This window comes from Oryza brachyantha, chromosome 5 (genome assembly GCF_000231095.2).
Source record: "Oryza brachyantha chromosome 5, ObraRS2, whole genome shotgun sequence".
Classification (NCBI taxonomy): Eukaryota; Viridiplantae; Streptophyta; class Magnoliopsida; order Poales; family Poaceae; genus Oryza; species Oryza brachyantha.
This window is the reverse complement of record NC_023167.2, coordinates 5,604,446-5,627,410: the sequence shown is the minus strand read 5'-3', so window position 1 is coordinate 5,627,410 and position 22,965 is coordinate 5,604,446. Positions and strand designations below refer to the sequence as shown.

Genomic DNA, 22,965 nt, shown 5'->3' with positions numbered 1-22,965 from the left:
TTTTTGTCAGTTTTAATCTATTCTATATCATTATATGGTTATCTCTTTTATTTGCATTTGTTTATATTGCCGTAGCGTTAGCACTTGCATATTAGCTAGTACCCTCAAGTGAAAATATTTGAAAGTTTGATTCAACTGTGTTTCATCATTTTAATAATTGAAACAATTTTAACTCTATTTTATATGCGATGAAACACTGCCCAATTTTTAGTTGGATCCCAGTCCATATCCACCCCTCATGAAATCTGGACAGTCTCCTCTTTTACCCAGGACAAGCAGACACATGCCTACATCAGTACTTCACCACTGCGTTACCATCGCAGCTGTTAACCAAGCCACCTCGCTCGCCACAACCTTGGTCTCCTACCTCTTCTGCCTGCCCAGACTAGCATCACCAGAGGAGATGCTTTGCTCAGACTAGCATCGTGTTCAATAGTAGTAGCATGTAAGCATTCTCAGGTTTCGCAAAATCCTCATCGGTTTCAGATTTGAAATCATTGAGAAAGCACTCAATGCGGATTAGTTAAGAGATTGACAATAAGAGACTATCCTACTGAAAACATCAGACTATTCTTACTGGAGCTAATAAATGTCAAACATGGTATGAGTGTGATCAACCGAAGCTGGCTAGGATAGTGTGTTTTAGCATATCGTAATAACAATTGTAAGTGTAACTAAACTTGGGACCTGGATTGTCCCATCTGAACAAAATGAAGGCCACCAAACTGTTTGGTAGCACATAGTAACACGTGACAACAGAAAGAAAATGCCCATAAGCATACCATGTGCAAAATAAGTATAGTGCAATGTTGATGGTCACTTTTCACTCCATTTATAATTTGCTCAGTGGCAGTTGTCTTTAGAAACAAAGTTTTTTTTGGCATTCACAAAAGGGCTAGTATGTGTCTCTCTAAACCTGCATGTTCTACAAGAAAGAGAACGACTTTGCTGCACTCAAAACCAAATAAAAAAAATGAATATGTGGCTCTGTCTGCAAACCAAACATGCCCTACTTTTAACACTTCAATAGTTCAGCTCATCACATGGAAACGAGGCATTCTAAACTTATCGTAAGTATGACCAAACTCAGTATGGCATACCAAACAAGACAAGCAACATTTGCCCATTTGAACAATCCATCCATGAGCTGTTGAAATGACACAATCAATAAAGCAACAATCAACAATGCATACCACGATAATGTAGTAGCAGTTGTTATGTTTGATGATGGTAGTTAGGTTCGACTCATATGAGCATCCAGGAACAGTGATCAGAAGATAAAAAAATTGATTAAAGCAATCGCGAAATCTTACAGGCATTTGCTCAAGCACCTAGCGTGCGCCGCGCAAAACGAGGAGAATCCTCACCTCCAGCGCCGCTGCTACTTCTTTTCCTCCTCCACGGCATCCTCGTCCTCGTCGGAGCCGTGGTCGTACTCCAACGTGAACCCCATCCACTCCTTCCCCGCAGCGACGTCCTCGACAGACATGGGCTCCAAGTTAACCTCCTCCACGTCCTCGTCGTCGTCCTCGTCGGAGCTGAAGTACGAGCCTGGCCCGCCCGCCTCGCCGTCGTCGGAGGTGGAGTAACCCTCGGGCCTGGTGGGAGGGCTCCGCCGCGCCATGCGACGAACCACCGGCAGCCCGAAGTCGCTGAGGCGCCGGACCGGCTGCGCCGCCGCAGCCGCAGCCGCCGGGCGGGGGCAGGGGTGGACCGTAGGGTCGCGCCCGAGCAGCAGCGTCGTCGCCGCGGCGGCGCTGGCCCGCCGGGGAGGACGGCGGAGGAGCAGCGCCGCCGTGGCGCCGCGGCGGCTCAGCGAGGAGGCTGCTCGCCGGAGCATGTCGCGTCCTGCGCTGCGTTCTGCGGCGCGCGTTTGGGCCTTTGGGGGCCTTTGCGTCGAGACTCGAGAGTCGTTCCCTAAAAATAATCTTTGCCTTCCAAAAATATTTGATTTCTTCGCACACGTTTGTCTTATTTAAAAATATAATTTTATGGAAATATAAGATATAATTAAAATATATTTAGTAATAAATCTAATCACAATAAAATAAATGATAATTATGTCAGTGTTTTAATAAGATGAATAATTAAATATGTGTTAAAAGTCAATTGTGTCATGTATTAAAATACTAAGTATAAGTATTTTTATTTGTAATTTTCAATGATAGAAATAGTTTTAGCTCTTTTCTATAATATAAACATTTACAATACTATTCACGGTTATTTGTTCTATCCATTACCTCACATTCAAAATCCTTACCACTTTATCATACTACCCTTCGAACATCATTCATTCCTTATTTATTAACGGTCACGGTAGTCTTTTATGTGCAAACTTAATCCCCGCTAAATCTTATTCTATGTTAAACCACCCATAAATGTTTATATTCTAGAACATATGTATTAGATTTCTTTTTCTAGGAATTTTGACCAATTTTTCAGATTTGATCTCACACAAGGAACTGTTATATACAAAAAAATTACATTTATGCCCTATGCTATAGATTAGCTGGTACATTTTCTTGGATATTTAACTATTTGCCATTTTAATAACTGGCAACTCCTTAAATCCCCTCTTATGTTTTTTCTGCCATGTAAAGACAAAATTCTTAGAACGACTAACTTTTGTGTAGCGGTGATATAAAGATAAAGAAACCCTAGCAGTTGCCCATTGACTATCTCGTCCTTTTCACTGCAGTGATGTCGCCAACAAGAAGGGCAGCAGTAGGGTTGATTGGTGGCATTGTCGCTGCAACAGAGCATTTAGGCCTTATTACTCCCTTCACTGCTTGTTGCCACCATGGGCATAGTAGCCTTCCAGTGTTGCCACAAGCTCAATCACTACCGCCTTGTCTCGATGCTCCATCCTCCACTTGTGCCGGTGAGAACGTCCTTAACACATCCACTAGTCAGGGTTCCTTGTCTCCAGTGAGCTCTTCTTTAGTCCTTGTTGCTCTATAGGGAGACGAGTTGGGGCGCTAGATGAGCAATAGGCATAAGGTGGTGAGGCTCCTAAAAGGGTTCCAAGTGGTAGTGCGTAGTGTGCAAGGAGGCTATTGCTGCCATCTTTGCTTTACCGAATACTAACATTGGTGATGCTCGTGGGTGTCACACACCTTCATCAATATGATGTGACAAAATCCCCTCTAGCACTTTTGTACTCTAGATGTCCAAAATAACGATGATACCATCCTATATGTTACAACCTTCTTGGAGGCATTGTATTGGTGATTCCATATTAATGTGGAGTCTTTTGGTGTGAAACTCTATCTGATCCGCTTCAATGGCTATGACAGTGGCAAGATATGATGCATGATTGAGTTGTATCTAAGATACTATTCGACGTTATCTTCAGCTTTAGTTCAACGTTACTTGGTCATGGTGATGTAATTGGTGATGTGATTGATATTCAATCAACACAATGATCAATAACTGATTTCGAAGATTCTCTTCTCTTATTTGAGAAAGGCAACGATGGCACATAACTTGTAAGTCATTGGATAAAAACAACAGTTATGCATAATCTTGCCAATGATAGATAAATTTAATAATATGTACTATTTGTCATTTTAGGTGAAATTCTAAGTAGTTTTCTTGTTTTTAATCGAGCTACGATTTTATAATTCATTCATTCTGGATGTAGCTTCTTTGAAGAAAAGGTCAAATAAATTTCATTATGTAAAAACAAGATATGACTTCATTGACTATTTGTCACTTACTTAATGTGATGCACGAATGAAGCCGAGAAATGATATGGCATCATCTTCCTCCTCTAGCCTAGCTTCTCTCCCTTTCTAGTTAGCCTCACCACAACTACCCCTACACTTTACCCTGTCTCTGCTCATATTATCTTCAACCTTGCGACGCCGCACAAGGAGGAGGTATATATGCCTCGGTTAGGGTCGGTGGTCGGAGAGGAATATCAACTCCTAGCGATCTGTAGTCGATGGCGGCAGGGTGCTGGTGAGCTCCGACAATAAACCCATCAACCCCGTGAGACCAACTCCCCTATCATTTTCACCCGTTGCTCCTCTCTCTACAACTGCATCAGGGATGAAAAAACACTGATTGAAGAGGATCCAGCGTGCGTGGTTGTCAATAGTAGTTAAAGTTGTATCTTTGATGGCAACAGATTAAGAGCAAACCTAAGACATGCATTTTAAGAATTACTAGTTATATGCCTATGCTTCGCAACGAAACTATATTTTTATAAAAAATAAAACATAAAAGATTATATTTGCAAAGATACATGTAGATTACAGTGGCAGAGGCAAGCACCAGTTGCTTACGCCACCAGTCCTTTACGTCGTCTTGCCCATGGCGACCCCCGACAACGATGACGAGTAGGAGCAAGACGGAGGCGTAGGCGATGACAAGGAAGACGACGACAAGGAAGAAGCAGTTGGCGGCACGACAGGATTGCTCAACCAATGACTTGGCACAAAGCTAGCTGACGTGTACTTGGCGGTCGAGGTTGTATTTCCTAGCTACGTGCCTGCGCCGCCAACCCCACCGACGTTGTCATCGGTGGAGGATGATGAGCACCCCGGGAGATTGCAGCTTACCACGCACGTAAATCTCGAGACACGCTCTGTCCTTTTTCTTTTTCTTTTCTCTTATTTTGTTTCTTTTGTTTCTTTTATCCTTCATTTTGTTCTTTCTTTTCCATTTATTCTCCCTATGCAAGCCCTTTCTCCGCCCACATAAACCTTATATGTCATGCAATTTTAGACTGGTGGATCAAAATCCATATAGAACATGAATTTCTCATCCTATTCAGGTAAAACATCTCTTTGATTTCTTTTTTATATAAAAAGATAGAATTTAATCACAGTGCTAAGGTTCTAGATTTATTGTTAATTGTATTTTTACTTAGACATAAAAAATTAAAAGGTAAATTGTATTTTTTTAGATTAGGCTCTCTTATCAAATAAAAGTGAACAAAAAATTTCAAACTTCTACTGGAAATTATATATAAAGAAAATGTTTCTACTCGTAAATATTATATATAAATAAAATATTTCCATTCATAAATTGTTTACATAAATATACATAAACTTTACACATAAATAAAATATTCCTAGTCAAACTTTAAACATAAATAAAATATTTCGTTCATAAACTTTATACATAAATAAAATATTTATATGTAAAAACTTGTTTGCTTGTCAACTTTATACAATAATCAAAATAATCTACTTAAAAAGTTAGGGTAATAATAAATTATTATGAGAATTAATTTTAACACCGCAGGCTAAAATATTTTTAATCATGTTTCAAGATGAATCAATTCATGAATCTCCTCTTTAAGAGGAGTTAAACATTAATTTAATTAACCTCAGTGATGCCGACAGAATCCCACCAAGTGTGCGACCTGGGTGCTTGTGGGGAGATAGGGGTAAACGGACAGAGGACGAAACTACGGCCAGAGGATGAAACTCCTCTTTTTTAAAGTAGTAAAAGTAAAGATTACTTCTTATAGCGGCAAATAATTCAATTTCCTATTGTGATGTGTATGATTTTTTTTCCTCGACACCCGCCTGACAGTTTTAGCGAGGCTAGTGACCACATTAGACTAAGAACAATTAATGTTTGGAAAAATTGGACAAATTAGAATAAGGACCATGTTGACCTCAGAGTTAAACCACACCAATTGTTGTTAATATGTTTCAGATAAGATATAGGTCAACTCAAGGTTGGGATTACATCCATCATCAGTAAATAAGTCACAAACTAATGCAATGTTAGCAGCAAAAAGAAAATTAACCCACAGGAAAATGTCAAATCCAACCATATGATGGAGAAACTCAAGTAACACCATGCTAGTTGTGCAGGTGTCAGTTTTTTTTAAGATCACACCACAACGAGGGGTGGGTTGATACTTCAGTCAGCACCTAACAGCATCCTTTAAAATAAAAGGTCCACACAGCCAACCTGTACACTAAAAAGAGCTATCTACACAGCTTTTCTATAGTCAGGAGAGCAAAACCCCCTTCTATGGTTTTCGCTTCATTATGAAACCTCAAGAACTAGAGAGAAGATGTCTGTTTTTGTAGCTGCAGCTGGGTCTCTTCAGGGTGCGGCAGCCTGCTGGTTCTTCTTCAACTTCTCAACACAGAACTTCTTGGTGTCAGCACCCTTCACATTGAATTCCATCAAGAGCTCCTCAAACAGAACGGTCATGTTGGTCTTGAAGGATTCGGCGCGACCAGTGCACAGATCGATGCTTTTAGGCTGCGACTTCGCTCCACCACTGCTGCTGCTGGATCCTGCTGCGTCAGTGTTGTCCTGCTGCTTGCCATCCTCATCCTCGTTCGGGACTATGGACCCAACCTTATGACCTTCCATGTAGTATTTGCATGCAGCCAGAATGGCATGACCACGTTCACGGAAGTGACCAGCAACAAGGTCTTCAAAGTGCTGAAACAAATAATAAATGAAAGAGGGATTTTATTCAGTGATCTTGTGTGTAAGCTCTGGAATTGCATAAGGTGCAGCTGCCAGCGGTGCAGACAAAACAGAGTGCATGGTCATAATCAAGGAAACTGATAAGCATGCCATAACAACTCTTGTAAAAGAATTGTCATTAAAATCTACAAGAGCCTAAGTAGTACAACATACCTCTGGAGATCTACGGAGTGAGTATAACATCGTCCTGCATGAGTACTGAAACGTGTTGTCATTATAATCCATGGCACTCTTCTGTCCAGAAATACTGTTGGCAAAGGTCTCATATCCTGGCTCATTGAAGTATGGGTTCTCATTCAGTACGAGAGCTTGAATAGAGATTAACACCTGTAGCATAGTTGATTGAGCAGGGTTCCACTTCTCACAACCACTACCAGTCCAAGTGCCTAGCAGGCTAAGACAGACTTTTCCACAAGCATATAAATTTGGATTGAGCCGAAGCCCTCCAGAATGATAATATACCACCTGGCAAAAAATATCAGCTTAGATACTTCAATCAAAATATTTAAGTACATAAAAGTTGAAAAAAGCATTTGAACACATACTGGAGGAGTAGCAGGATAAGTACTAGTAAATTGAGCATCAAAGAAGAAAAGGCCATCATGGTAAGGTGTTCCTTGTGGTCCAATTATTACAGCCCTCAGAAGGTCCATTCGATTCTCAGACACACGAACATATATGGATGCTGTAGAGCACACCAAGAATAAGAATTGTGTATTTATGGGAATAAACAAATGATGAGAGAAAGAAAATAAAACAGTATATCTGTAACCCCATCTACATGGCATCAAGATATGTATTTGCGAGTCACGGATGTTGTAATTTCTAATCCTTTGGAGCTCCTATAGCAGTGAGCCCCAGGGTATTCTAAATCGGTGTAAATAAAGTAGGTGTAGTTATGTATGCATCAATAGGACTAACAACATGAACATTTCATGACCAACAAACAATTGCAGCTCTAAAGAAGATTTCGAGCTTTTACTGAACAATTCTTTTTATGAGTACAAAGCAGAATGAGATGTTGATTAATAGATAGATTGAAAGAAATTTCAGTGAATATGTTGCAGATGCCACATTTATATAGAAATAATGATACAACTATTCTTGACAAAGTTGACCTGGTAAATCTTTCTCCAAGAGTTTCCAGTCATGCTGAATCCTTTTTGTCCAATCTTTCCCTGCCTGATATTTTTTTTAAAAGAAGAAGTTAGTGTTTGCTCTCAAAAAGAGTACAAAAGATACAAATATGCATATGATGTTACCTTTCCAACAGTTTTCTTAGCATAGTAATGATCAGAAAAATTCTCAACAACATCAAACTGCTTAAAGAACTCATATTTCTTAGTAATTTCAGCATCTATTTCTGCCATTGACTTAAAATTGCCAGGCCCATCAGCAGGCCTTTTTTGCAGCCATGGAACAGAAGCCTCCACTCCTGGAGGCAAATCCAAACCATCGAACTTATCAGCTAGCTGCTGATTGAAGTAAGCTTCGTCAAATTCATAGTCTCCGTCATCATCATAGGAGACTTCCTCCTCATCATACAAATAGTAATCTTCTTCATCATCTTTCCCGCAGTCAAAGTTCTGTAACTCAGGTTCAGATGCTTGGAAGGAATTATTTTCAGTACTGGATCCAACTGGATCATTGGATGAAGAACCCTACAAAGTATATCATATGTTATTATAAGAACTAAAAAGGGATCATCTGAAACAAAAAAAAACATGGGATTTCAGTCCACCTTAATTACTTTTGTATAACTTTAGCTTCACATGTCATGATATGACATTAACTAATTTTACTTGAGAACATAATGTAATGCAAGCCATGATGCTGGAGGTCAGCACAAAATTCTTATTGCAAGCAACAGGTTGTCTCAATATCTATCAAATCATGTAAATGCAGCTCAAATACAATATTACAGCTGATGACTAGGTCTACACTGCATAAAAAGCGCACCAATCACAAAGAATTTACACTAGTATAGCTTCCACATAATCTGATAAAGATGACACTTGTTACATGATATGGGTTTCCATCACAACACTATGGCAATTCAATGGTTTGCGTGATTCAGACAAAGAACAGTGCCAATCATCACAAATCTAGTATCCTAGACAATTTTGACTACAGGACCGAGTAGTGATAGAGGTAGGTGTTCAGAACAATGAAAAAAAATGGAACTTCAATGGCTCAATCTACCATAGTAAATCCAAACAAAACCGATTTGCCACTGTTCTCTACTCAGTCGATTTGAGTTGGACTTACGGGGCGCACCTGCATTTGGTGCGCGTGCGTTTGCGTCCTACGTTTGATCGAATATATATATATATATGGACTAATTAAAACCAGACTCAAAATCAAATCACCCCCAAAACCCAAAACCCTATCACCACCACCACAATCCCACCTCAATCAAAACCATGGCACCCCAAGCCCCACCGATTTGATCCCAGAACAACTCAGTCCCAGGGAGAAAAAACCTAGATTCAACAATCTCGCCAAGAACGAATCTTTAGACGTGGCAAGAACAAGGAAAGCCCCAAAACCCTGATCGATCGGATCGGATCGGCGGTCTAGTAAATCAAACAAACACAGCGATCGCATCCCGGATTGGGCAGAGACCACCTTAGATTACAACCAACCAACGGTTTTCCGGTGATCTCAGCCATAATAGAGGCCACAACTTTTTCGGGCGCCAAGAAACGCGGTGGGAGAGGGTGTACCTGGCACCGCTGCCGTTTCTGCTGCTGCACCGCGTCCCACGCGGCGGCGTCGGCGGCCCGGCAGGACGCCGAGGCCGGCGACGAGGACGCCCCTCCTCCTTGCATATGCGAATACCTACAAAACCATCCCACCAAACCAAAACAGATTAGACAAAACCCCCCCAAGAATCGCCCCCTCCCGCAATTTCCCGATGCCGAGCGCACACCGGTGTGAGAGAGAGAGAAGAAAAAAAAGAACACCTACCCAGCGGCGTCCATGGCGGCCGGGGAGCGAACGCGCGCGCGCGCGCACGCGGCGGCGAGGCGGAGGAGAGGAGAGGAGAAGCGGCGGAGAGAGGGGTCGGGGAGAAGAAGATCGCACAGAGCGAAGGGGTTCGGCGCGTGCGCGTACCAATTTTATTCCTGCGGGGGTGTGGGGCCCACACTCTCCCACCGCGCACGCCGGCGGCCTCCCCCTCCAGCTGCCAGGTGGGCCCCCCGCGTTTTCTTGGTGGGGCCCAGCTGTCAGTGGGAGAGCGTGGGGGTGGGGGTGGGAGTGGGAGAGGCTCGGCCTTGTTTTTGCTTTTCGGTGACGGAGAGGATACGGGTTTCCAGTTTGGGAAGACCATTCCACATATCCCAACGGATCACGCGTACTCCGTAGTTGGCACCCAACTAACCCTATTTTTTTATATTAAGCTTATACTTATAGTTACAAGTATAAATTAGAATTTATATTTAAATTTTAAATTTAGAGTATTTGTTATAGAATGTAAAAGTTTTATCTATAAATTATTTTTAACATAACAATTCGTTTTCATTATGTTTCAGGTAAGTAAAAAATGGAGTAGTAAATTTGAACCTTCCAAATATAAGTATACTATTGTCTATAATTTGTTTATTAAGATTTTAAATTTAGAGTATTTTTATAGAATGTAAAAGTTTTATCTATAAATTATTTTTAACATAACAGTTCATTTTCATTATGTTTCAAGTAAGTAAAAAATGGAGTGGTAAATCTGAACCTTCCAAATATAAGTATACTATTGTCTATAATTTGTTTATCTGCGAAAGTTAACTTTACGTTTGTTTTTTCTTGTTTACAAAGTTAAATCTATGCCGATTCCTCTTTTACTTCTAAATAAATTCGCTGAGCACTCTTCGAAAAATGGCATGACTCAACAACTATGATTTTGCAGGAATTATTTTTATTATATTTTTTAATGCAATAGTCATATGTGTTGTGTCATTGTTTTTGTCTCTACTCTACCGGTTCACAAATACTCCACTTCACCAACGTGCAGCCTTCCTGCGTCGTAGTGACACGGTAAACAAATGATAAGAGGCATCCTGATCATATCCCAATATTTTTTAGTATGGGTTTGTTACATGTGTGGATAATATTTTTTGAGTATGGATTTGTTACATGTGTGCGCACCTACACGTTGAACATCCATATATTCTATGAGATTCACACGCTTTTTGAGTACACGGTCTAAAAAGATACTAAGCGCATATATCTGGTAGATGGGACCACCTCAAGAGAATCTTGATGCCATATATATGGTGAATAGATATTAGCAGAACACGGATAACTGATAGCGGGATCAAATTCTCACTTCGAAACTTCCAATATATATATGATAGGAACTTTCTATCGAATGACAAATCATAAACAATGAGAGATTAAGGGATCGATGCATAATTTTTTTATGGAAGTTTGGATCCCAATGATCACATCTCTGTTAGAGGGACTGCAGCAAACTGGATCTCTTTTATCCTAATTCCTAAGTCTGTCTGCCTCAACAAACCGTAGAATTAATATATAAGACTAAGCCTACTAGAGGAAGCGTGAATGGTAGGAAAAATCAATGGACCAAATCTTTTAGCGTAAGTAAAGGAAACCCAAAATTAATGGACTGACATGTCGATATTGGTATCTCTTATGCAGTCATCCAACCTCTCAAGAACAAGAGAACACAACTTTTTTTTTTGGTAACAACTCATGTTTTATTTCAAACGCAAAGAACATGAGCGAGGGTTAAGAAATGATCGAGGGAGATCCCTACCAAAGGGACATTGGGAAACATGCAAGGAATGTTTCTGGTTATGGCACAAAAAAGAAGGAACTGAGTTGATATGCTCCCAAGCTAAACGACCTTTGTAAGCTAGATCATTTGCTACTGAGTTTAATTCTCTGGGAATCCAACGAGCATTGATGCGATCACCTTTTGTTATCATGCGAAGTCGGAACCAAAGCGGAAGAAGTTGTGTATTGAACACAACTTGATGATAGATCAATTTTATTACATCAGTATATATTTAGAAAGTGCGTGCAAATCACTCCTGTCAAACTCTAAAAGTTATGCTTCTTCGGCCTCAACCTCTCTATTTATACAAAAAACTTTATTACCAACCAGGAGTATGACTCCTTGTCCTACTAGCAGTAGGACTCCTAGTCCTAGTAAAAACCAAACCCTCAATTTCCAAAACTAATTTAATTTATCAAATAAAATTCTCTCCTTTCAAATTCTAGCATCCAAATCATATTCTTCTTTCTCAACTTTTCATCCATATTTCTTCATAGTTTCACCAATACTTGCAAGCACCACTTGTGAAGCACGTTACAAACCCATCCCCCATATTATCCATATATCATGTGTCACCTTATATCCAACACTGTCACCCAGCATACTTGACCGTCTGAACCTCAGCTCCTCCCTAAGCCCAGTACTAACAATTGACTGCTATTGATCACCATGGATCCTGATGCTAGTCCAACCATGTCACATGGTATCCTAACCATACTAGACCTCGGTTCCTCCATGAATCTAATCTCAATCCTTACTATGGACGGAAGTTGTCCTCAAGTCACCTGTGCATACAAAGATAAACCAACTATTTTTGAACATAGATATCACAACCTGGCCTTGGAACGAATTAATTAGCATTTTGTGTACCGGTGTTGGTCTTGATCCGAGATTTAATACATATTAAACTTCAGAAATTGGAGAAATTTCTAGGCATGATACATTGGTATTAGAGCCGACCTTGAATGTAGGGAAAGCCAAATGGAAATCCCTAAGGAACCCTTCCCCCTTTCATGTGCATACTTGAAGTTACAAAATTTGGAGTCATTTGAAAAAAAAAAAGGATGGCTCTCTTGGATTGGGTAATTTAAAGCTCTTATTTACTTAGAGTTAAAAAGTTTGTTGAGTTTCGAATAGAGAAAAATAAGTCAAAATTTTCTAATGAATTAGAAATATTTGGGAAAGTCAGTTGATGGGTTAGGCTTAGTCTTACTTTGGGATGCATGGGATTATTGTGAACTCTTTCTCTATATTATGTAGGATATCTTAGCATTATTTCATGTCAACCAGGTTGTATAGGTTTTACTTTCTTCATGCAAAAATTTTATTGCATAAAGCTATTGTTTCCTTTTTCATGTTATTTATTTTGTTTATCTTTATCTCTTAGCATCTATTGGTATTCTCCCTTTCTTTTTCTAAAAATGACTCCTCGAAATCGTTGTGGTAACAGTCTGGTAGGGTTCATGTATGAGCTATTACTCATGGTCCTCTTTTGCAATTTGAGTATGAAACAAGGAAAAGGCAAGCAAAATGAAACGTTACCCTGAATGCGAAATGACTCGTTAATAATTTCTATCGAAAACACAGTTCACGACTGTCGCCATTTCAATCTCGGTGACAGAGGCAGAACATCCAACGATGGCTAAAAAAGATTGTTGGCAGAACATAATTACTGACTTGTGTATGTATACTAGATTCACATGACAACCCATTAATGACTTCCATGAATAGTAACAAATCAGCGACAAATCTCACACAAAACTCAAATTCGCACAGACAGACTAGAACCACACACAAATCCCATATTCGCACGGTCGAAGTGATATGTCGCATGGATCATGAAACAGATGGAAGAAACAATGACAGAAACCAGACCCGTGGCTGCACATTGTGAAACAGAAGATTCACACATGCGAAGAAGTAATTCGCACAACAAATGGTAGACACTGCAGCGGCACAAACTGGTGGATTGACTCGACAACCGGGCGATGACGGTGCCACTATTGGGGCAGTGCAGCGCAAACAGGCATAGTGGCGGTGGCTAGATGAAGGGAGAAATCATGGGTTCCCGGTTGCTTAAATACCCCCCAACAATATATTAGATTAGAACTTCTGGTAGGGACAATGGATAGAGTCCTAAAAGGACTCCGAAGCCCACACGAAAGAAAAAATAGGGTTAATTAGATCCATGTCATTATAAAATTGCTAGTTTTGAAATATATCATTATTATTCAACTAATTGTAAGGATGCCATTATAATTTTAGAACTATTTAAAATATGCCACTCCATACCCTTTCGGTGTATTCTTTTAAAAAAATTGGGCCATATTGTCCCTCTGCTGTTCACCGCGCCCTTGGTATATGCAAAGGGCAATTTGGTCCAAAAATGGCATATCTGAAATAGTTCTAAAATTATAATAGCATCCTTACAATTAGTTGAATAGTAATGGCAAATTTTAAAACTGGCAAATTTGTAATAGCATAAATCTAATTAACCCAAAAAAATAAGAGAAAGAAAAATGATCATGGGCAAGAAAAGAAGAGGGGCATCCTGGGATCTATATGAACATATCATAAATTAAATCCTTGTGACTGCAACTTGCATACAAAATCCACAACATCAACGTCTGCACTAGTCGATTTTTGCTATGGATCAAAGACTAGAAGTTACATTTCTCTCAAGGCTAACTCGAGGCAGCAAAATACTCATACTCAGCTAGTTTGAAAACAAGTGAGGGTAACCAAACTCTTTCCCATCTCATACAAGCGAAGTTCCATGTAGGAAACCAAACAGGCATATTGTTAAATTATAAAGGCAAACATGTTTCATGAAGATTATAATTGCCCTTGACAATGTAGTTGGATCTATGCTAAGACAAACATGTCATTTAACTGTGATGAGAACATCACTCCTTCGGATATACACAACAATCCTCCGTTGGTGATTCAAAGTCCAATCACAAGAGCTCAAGAGCTCGCGCACGACAATTGTATGACATATAAAGAAGAAATTAGGAATGAGCTCACCGTTAAATTCAATTGTCATGCACAAGCTCTTATGATTGGACCTTGAATGACTAGCGAAGGATTGTTGTGTATATCTGAAGGAGTGATGTGTTCATCAAAATGTGCAGGACAATTAAATTTATTTAGATTTATGTCACACGGGTTTCAAATAGTCATACATGATGACGTGTTGTTGTAGAAGAAGTTGTTATTGTATCGGATATTATCAGTAGGCTTGATTATAAGGATTAAATTGCGCAGAGGTGCTACTTGTGGCAATAGCAAGGAGAGCAACGATGAAAATGATCTTTATTGCCATGGGATTCTAGTGTTGTGGGTTTGCTCTAAAATTTGAGATGTGTGAGGAATGTGGAGGGTCATTGTGGTGCTTGTGCATTTGTAGATGTGATGGATAGAATTTTCATTCAATTGTTTTGGACAATTAATTTTGATGGGATTTGTTAGGATCATAATGAGTCATTTTAGTCGGATGCTTTGTTAGGATCATAATGAGTCATATCATTTGGATGTTATGTTAGGTGGTCCCACAAATGTGCTTACATACCATCCTCAAAGTAACTTTTATGACAATCTCACATAGGTCATGGATAGCATGCAGGATAATGATATCACTCACCACTCACTAGATAAGAAATATAATGGTGTGGATTATGTCCATATTGGCTCGAGCGGTTGATGTTTTGTAACTTATTGTTATGACAGTGGACTTTACAAAAAAGAATGGCACATGGATATATAAAGCGATATTGCACTTAGGTTGTTTAATTATATAATTTATAGATGACTCATAATCATAGTATGTTAGGTGTTTTTAATTGCTAATTGATGCTAAATTCAAAATTTGTAGTATAGAATAATTTTATGGCAAAACTCATAAATTCGAGTTGCATATATTTACCTAAGCTAACCAACATGATTTTCATTTGTTAGAGGATCATATAAATATTTATATTTTAGTATGCTAATATTTGCATTTGGTAGAATATTAAAATCTTGTAGTTTGTTAAACTTATATTTCTTAATAAATGCATTTGTAAAGATAGGATTACAACATAACAATACCTCTTGACCAATGACACAGTTAATATATCTCTAAACTGATGGATTTTTATGTATATAACATCATAAGAAAAAACATAAAAAACAATGACATCATGACTACACAAAATCACTGAATTAGACGGTAACCATTTGCACAACATTACCTCTTGATCCATAAAAAAGTATACAATGCCAAACCAACCAAAAACTCATGTATATGAACCATATATATACGATGATCTAGATCAATTTGTGAATAAGATGCATGACAGGTGGCATATTATCAATCAAATCTGCCCAAATTAATACAAACAAACATATGAACCTGAAAAAAAAAAGAAAAAGAAAAGGGAACAGAAAACATGACACAATGTCTTACGTGATCGTGGCACATTAACCAGTCCAATCTACCTCGATCTCTACAGATCGCTGCTTGTTGGATTGGGCAGATGTGGCTTCGCATATGCAAAATAACCTTGTTCACAACTAGATCTAATGGCAACATGCCTGAAGCCGTCAGGTTTGATAGAAGGTCGGTGTGTGCATCTATATGAGTGTATCATCAATCCCTATGACTGCAACTTGCACTAAAAAATTATGTGGAGAGTGTCTAGGAAGAAACATCCTACATGCGCTAGTATTGCTTTCCCATGTTTCTAGTTGATTTCTTTTGCTATGGATGAAAGATCAGAAGTTTTGTTAAGTCGTGGTAGCGAAATACTCGTGCTCAGCTAGTTTGTGAGCATATGAGAGTACCAAACTCTTTCCCATGTTCTCATATGAGCCATATTCCATGCAAGAAACCAAACACGCATATCGTTAAGTTATAAAGGTAAACATGATTCATGGAGATGGTAATTGCCTTCCAGAATGTAGTTGGATATCTATTGAGACAGACATGTCATTTAAATGTGCAAGACATTTGAATTTATTTAGATTTATGTCACTCATGTTTCAAGTAGTCACACATGATGATGTATGACTTTTAAACTATTACACTTTAGTACCAAGCAGCACCAACAGTGGGAACACTGCAAAGAGTACTGTAGTAGCTAGGGTAGATACCACACATAGATGGCAAATTCCAAGCAAGAAGAGCTTGGGCTTGAGCTTGAGCCTGATCAAAGTACACACCACTAAATTGTTGTAGTTTTAGCTGTTGCAGAATCGCCTGAACACTGCTAATGGCCAGGCAGTGAGACTGTTGTACCATTAGCCTGAGTTGTTGGCAACATTGTTGTTGTATGAGCTGGCAGTTTCTTAGTGGAAACATAGTTGATTGCAAGAAAGGAGTTGTCACTATAATACATTGTTGCCTTAAAAATTCATTGCATGGGTTAAGCATGTGCTACTGCAGAAGGAGCTGCTGGTTCACTGGATATTGCCAATAAGCTTGATTAGAAGCATAAAATTGTGCAGATGCGCTACTTGCGACGATAGCAAGGAGAGCAATGACGAGAATGATCTTCATTGCTATGGAATTCTAGTGTTGTGGGTTTGCTCTACAATTTGAGATCTTGAGGAATGCAAAGAGTCATCGTTGTGCTTGTGCATTTATAGATGTGATGATTAGAATTTTCATTTGATTGTTTTGGAGAGTTAGTTTTGATGGTATGTTTTGTTAGGATCATAATGAGTCATCTTAGTTGGATGCTCTGTTAGGATCATAATGAGTCATAACATTTGGATATTTCTGTTAGTCCTACTAATGTCCTTACATACCATCCTCAAAGTAACTTTTATAACCATCTCACATATGTCATGGATAGCATGCAGGTTAATGATATGACTCAGCACTCACTTTACAAGTAAGATAACGACGTGGATTACCTCTGTATTGGCTCAAACGATTGATGTTTTGTAAGTTATTGCTATGACAGTGGACTTTGCAAAAGAAACTGCACATGGACATATAAGGTGATATTGCACTTTGGTTGTTTAAATATATCATTTATGGATGACTCACAATCGTACTATGTCAAGTGTTTTTTTAGTAAAGCTTGGAAATTAAATGAATTTATAGGTGTGACAGACACCACATCATGTTTATCAGGCGTTCACCGAGCCACATTTTGGTGATGCTTACGAGGACTTTGACCTGGCCATACTTGGGATCATTGTAGGGCATTATCTCATCTTGAGAGTCCGAACCTGGATAACCCCTGGTCTCCTGTCACGTCCTGAGTTTTACCCTAGCTAAAACTCAATTAAATAATGCATTAAAAATAATTTGTTTAATTAAAGTTCAGGAGAAAAGCAGTGTATAAATTTAATTTAATTAATTGGAAGTTTTTTGGATGTTCTAAGATGTCCCAAAAACATTTTAAATAATTAACATGATTTATATTTGAATTGCAGTAAATAAAATTTGCTCTAATAAACTTAATAAAAATCAGCAAAATTAGAGGTAATTTCTTTTTTCCTCCTTCTTTCTTTTCTTTTTCCTTTCTTTCTTTCTCCCTTTTTCTCTTTTCTTTTCTTTTTGTCTTTTCCTTTTTCTACTCCCTGGTCGCACCTCCTCTCCCCCCTGCGTGTGCGATCTCCCACCCTGCCTCACGATCGCACGTCTCCCCTGCCCCCATGCAGTGCCGCACAATCCTTCCCCCCTCCACAGCCGTGAGCAGCCCCACCTCCTCTCTTATAAAATCAATTCCAATATACTATCTCCGTTTCATAATGTAAGATTTTCTAGCGTATCCTAAATTCATATAGATATCAATGAATCTAGACATATATATAAACAATATACATTGGTTAATAGATAAATCTAAGCATAGGTAAAACTTCTTACATTATAAAACGGAGGGAGTATTAAGACTTCAATTCTTATCCCTTTGAAACTTTATCTATTCATTTTTAATATGAGATGGATAACTAGATTTATCTCTAGATATCCCCTATAAATACCTCCTAGAGCCTCACCTCTCTTCCCCGTCTCCCTCTCCTGTGCACCTCCTGCTCCCCTGCTGCATCCATGTTAGCAGCAGCCCTGATCCGTTTTTCGCCACCGAATCTCAGGATTGCATGTCTTTTCCTCGTGCGAATCAATCTAAATTAATCTACCGTTTAATTATTTAGGTTTCCTAGCCGAACAACGAGGAACAGCAGCAGTCCATCGCTGATCACTCCACCAAATCCCAGGTTCGCGTACGTTTTACTCATACGAATAAATCTATCCTTCATCTACTGTTTAATTGCTTAGATTTTCTAATCTAATTAGCTAGCGTGAGATTGATCTACAGTATGAAATTCAATTTCGTACACGTAGATTGATTTTACGTTAAAGTCGTTTAGTTTCCAGTTTAGCGAGTCGTTAAATATCAATTTAACGGGTCGTTAACTCCTGTCGCTGTTCCGCTAACAGTTCATAGGTTCACGTTTCAGTTCTGATTCGTCGCACGAATCTTTGATTTGTTCACGATTTGGTTCTATTATGCGGATACTTGTGCTGTTCGCAAATTTCTCGAGCTGCGGCCCAACTTGCGCTCGAAGTCCTCATCGCCTCCCGCGCCTTCCATCCTCCCTCCTTTTTCTCTGGGCCGGCCCAGCTCTTCTCCCGGCCTAGCTCGGCCCGCTCTCCCCTTCCTCTCTCTCCCCCGCACCGGGCCGTCCAGAGGCCGCAGCCCAACTCCCTCGCGCCCAGGTTCCCTTCGCCTCCCTCTTGGTCGCCGACAGGTGGACCCCACCTGTCAGCCCCGTCGTCTCCCTCCAGTCGCCCACGCCAAAGCCACGTCACGCCGTCGTCATCCGCCTCCTCTTGGCCGCACCACCCAGCGACGTCGCCGCTCTCCGCTGCCGCCGCGTCGCGCTAGCGCTCGCCACCGTGCCGCGCCCTCGCCACCTCGCCCCGCACCGCTAGCGCGCCGCCGCCGCCGTGCTCGGCCGTGCCACCCCGCCGTGCTCGCGCCGCTCCTCCCTCCTTTCCCCGGTGCCGCTTCGCCGCCGCCGCTCTTCTCCGTGCCGCGTTGCCGCCGCATCCCGATCGCGCCACGCGCATCCCACAACCACCTCCGTTTTCCCCAGGCGTTGCCAACCGCCATCCTGCTTTCCCCGACCACGCCGCCAACAACCTCCCCGCCCTCCGCCGTCGTCCGCTTCCGCTGCGCAACCGTCCGCTGTTCCTCGGCTATCGCCGGCGCTGCCGCCGGCGCTGTCGCCGCCCCCTCTCTGTTTTGGCCGAGCCAATCTCCCCTCCCTCTCCTCTATCTTGTGCCACTGGCCAGTGGGGCCTATCTTTCGGGCGCCAGCTCCCTCTCTCTCCGCGGGCCCCACCCGTCATACTCCCTCTCCTCACTGCCTCGTGGACCCGCCCGCCAGCTCACTCCCTTTCTCTTTCCCGCGCGGGCCCACGTGTCAGCCTTCCCTCTCCCTCTCTCTCACACCGCCATGTGGGTCCCAGCTGTCAGCAATTATTGCGCAATAAATAATTAAGGTTTTCTGTTTAGTTTAAAAACACAATTAAACTTCTAAAATTCATAACTAATTCATCTAGTCTCCATTTTAGTCCATTCAAGTTTCATTAAATCCAGAAAAATGCCAAGAATCCATTAAAAATAGTTTCTTTCTCTGTTTCAGTAGCTTTATAGCCTGTTTTTGCTTGTTTTGCTCTGTTTGTCGTAGGTTTTGACCCCGTTGAAGCGTCGCTCGTTCCCGAATTCATCGCCGAAGTTCCTCATGGGTTAGAGCAAGGCAAGTGGCACTCTTCTTTGATCATATTGATCCCATGATTATAAAATTCCCCCGCTTTACATTCAAACATGCATTGTTTTATGCAAATCTATTTATTGTATTTATCTATTGGGTAATTACTTTTATATCCGTTGATTTTCACTTATTATTATTGTTATCCTAGGGTTAATTTGACTAGAAATAGTTCTAGGCAATGGTTAGCCATGCTTAGTTCAACTGGCTCACCAATTATCATTTAATAACTGTTATACTTTATAGACCTTTAATGGTTATGGTCATGATGAATTTCCCGATGTGTATTAATACAACTAAAATATTGCTTATGGTGGGCTATGGGTGCATGGTTTTGAGAGTCGTGCCCATAGCAATTAAGGACCGGATCTCAGGAAACCCTGGAAGTCTTACACGTACTAACCACAAGCCAGAGTGGGCAACGGTGAGACTTGTAGTCTAGCTCGTCCCAATTCGACGTAACTAGGCAAGGGTGGGCGTGATGGAGTATGGATGGGAATCATGGTGTAGCAATGGTCCTATGCTGCTTCCGGGTTCACCTAGGCACAAGAGGGGGCTGCCCGACTTGGTGTAAAGGAGGGGGCGAAACCTGAAGTGTGGTGCGATTGTCTAGGGAGGATTAGGTGAAAGGTCTTATCATGGTTTCCATACTGAGGTATCGTGGTGATACGTTGGGGCATGGTAACATGCTTGGGAGCCATGTCTTATGGGTAAAGTTGTACACCTCTGGAGAGTGAAACTATTCGAATAACCATGCCCGCGGTTATGGGGCGAACTGACAGATTCGCTGGGATTAGTTGAACCATTAATAACCTGATTAATCTTGGAAATGGTTTGACTCTGTCAACATGGTGTAACGTTGGCAGTGGTTTGGGTCTGTCGCAACGTGATGTAACGTTGGATAGAGGGTTGACCCTGTCGCTACGTGGTGTAACGTTCGACAGCGGTCTGGGTCTGTTGCAACGTGGTGTAATGTTGAACAGTGGATGTTTATTTTAACTCTTTACTTTACTTTATTTCAGTCTATTTTATTTACTGTTTTGCTAAATTACTGCCGCTTTTGTGCAATTTAACCTTAGCCTATCTTTATTATCCAATTGCATTCATTATCATTCCCCTCTTGGGTATTACTTGTTGAGTACGGTGGTTTGTACTTAGCCTTGCTTAATTTTTCCCCCACCAGAGCAAGTGTCAGAGCCTGAGTCAGAAGGTATTGGTTCTGAAGGTTGAAGTGAGGTTTAGTCCACTGTCAAGAATGCATGTGGTGTGGAGCCGTCATCGGCAGCTGAAGCTGAAGATTAGATGGTTCTAGTCTTGTTTTTCTTTTTCGCTGCATTTCGATAGATAATTGTTTTTGTTTGTTTTTAAGTCGTGGAACTGTGTATTAATTTGTCATAGTATGTACTCGGGCTGATTTCTGGACTGAGATTTAATACATGTTATTGTTTAGAAATTGGTATAAATTTCTGGGCGTGACATCTCCTGTGCACCATTGTACTTTTAGTCTCTTGTGCCACCCCATATATTATTGTCGATACAAAATATCGATAATGTCTATTTACCTATGAGGTATCTATGACAACAAGTCAACAACGGGAAGCAATCGAGGGTTGGTGAATGAAAAAGAGAAGCATAGGTCAAGGCACTTGTATAGGCCATAGGATGCATTGTTATGGTGTCATCAAACAAGTCTGATTTTGTTGTTGTGGTTATGTTAATTAAGACTATCAATGGAGGAAAGTGCAAGACAATCGGATGGACACGAATCTTATTGCAATTGATAGCATCTGATATTTTGATAAGGATTGGATGTCCAAGACACGATCATATTGTTTTACCATGCTTTTAATAATTTAGATAATACTTCAAGCTTTAAAACAAGCTACCGAATTGATGATCCATCCTTCGTGGGCAAAGCGGTAACAATGAACATAGCAATTGTTAAATCTGCATCCAAATAAAAGATATCCAAATAAAAGATATGCACAGTGCATCCTATGGGCCGTGCTCTCACATTTCCGCCCATGGCCCTAAGAAAATTACCATGACCACTCCCAACATGTGACATGGAGGTGCAAGGTAATCCCCATGTATACCCCTACATTTGCTACTCCCTTCGTTTCATAATGTAAGAAGTTTTAGCTATGCTTAGATTTATCTATTAACCAATATATATTGTTTATATATATGTCTAGATTCATTGATATCTATATGAATGTAGGATACGCTAGAAAATCTTACATTATGAAACGGAGGTAGTATCTCCTATCACTAGTTAGCTCCCTTCCTTGTGGCATGGTCTTTTTTCTTTTTGCCAAGTCGGTCAAACAAAAGGCCAGCCAAATTTCATTAAGGTTAGGGGGTTTATGGTTTACCGGTTACAAGTGCATCGACATTAAAGCCATCAAAATCATGGTTCCTAGAGCATATCCAACAACTCATATATGTCATACTGTATGAAGGGCAAAAACTAGCAGGTTATCCAGCACATCCCTGTACTTTTAGCCATCATTCATATGGGGAGAGAGAACTTCAAATTTGAAGTGTCTCTCCTGACTCCAAATGTGGATGCAAGACTATTCCTCGAGTAGGATATGTTTAAAGGAAAATGAATAGTTTATATAGATTAATAGAATATGGTTGGGTTGATATGGAGGACGCGATATAGATAATATATTGGAGTACAAATAAATATGAAGGATGAATTTTTTAGATGGTAATTCAAACGACCAGATTAAGATGAGTTGTTGAGCATACTCTAAGATAAGAGCTTCTCGAATGGCAGAAGCAAGGGAAGGCTAGTCCTAGCATCTAATCAACATTGTTCTTGCAGCCCAGCCAGTCTCCATGTTTTCTCGTCACTAATCCGAATACGCGCCTTCACTTGGCCCACCATGAGCCCATCTCAACGTTGTACGCCATCGTGCCTACAA

At 40.4% G+C, this 22,965-nt stretch overlaps 2 protein-coding genes and 1 pseudogene across 2 annotated transcripts; all 3 read right to left on the bottom strand.

The window, feature by feature from the left end:
- Window positions 1–851: 851 nt before the first annotated feature.
- On the bottom strand, window positions 852–1,902 carry LOC121054541. The gene has a single exon (XM_040524574.1). It carries the CDS (start codon window positions 1,838–1,840, stop codon window positions 1,382–1,384), a length of 459 nt encoding a protein of 152 aa, XP_040380508.1. The 5' UTR covers window positions 1,841–1,902; the 3' UTR covers window positions 852–1,381.
- A 3,842-nt stretch (window positions 1,903–5,744) lies between these two features.
- On the bottom strand, window positions 5,745–9,543 carry LOC102706382 (putative ubiquitin-conjugating enzyme E2 38). The gene is made up of 7 exons (XM_006654106.3): window positions 9,439–9,543; window positions 9,195–9,309; window positions 7,731–8,129; window positions 7,587–7,650; window positions 7,014–7,153; window positions 6,622–6,933; window positions 5,745–6,420 (listed from the first exon to the last, which is right to left on the bottom strand). The coding sequence occupies exons 1-7, from the start codon at window positions 9,450–9,452 to the stop codon at window positions 6,073–6,075; spliced, it is 1,392 nt and encodes a 463-aa protein (XP_006654169.2). The 5' UTR covers window positions 9,453–9,543; the 3' UTR covers window positions 5,745–6,072.
- Window positions 9,544–16,331: 6,788 nt separating this feature from the next.
- On the bottom strand, window positions 16,332–16,802 carry LOC102708622 (annotated as a pseudogene).
- Window positions 16,803–22,965: the final 6,163 nt, after the last annotated feature.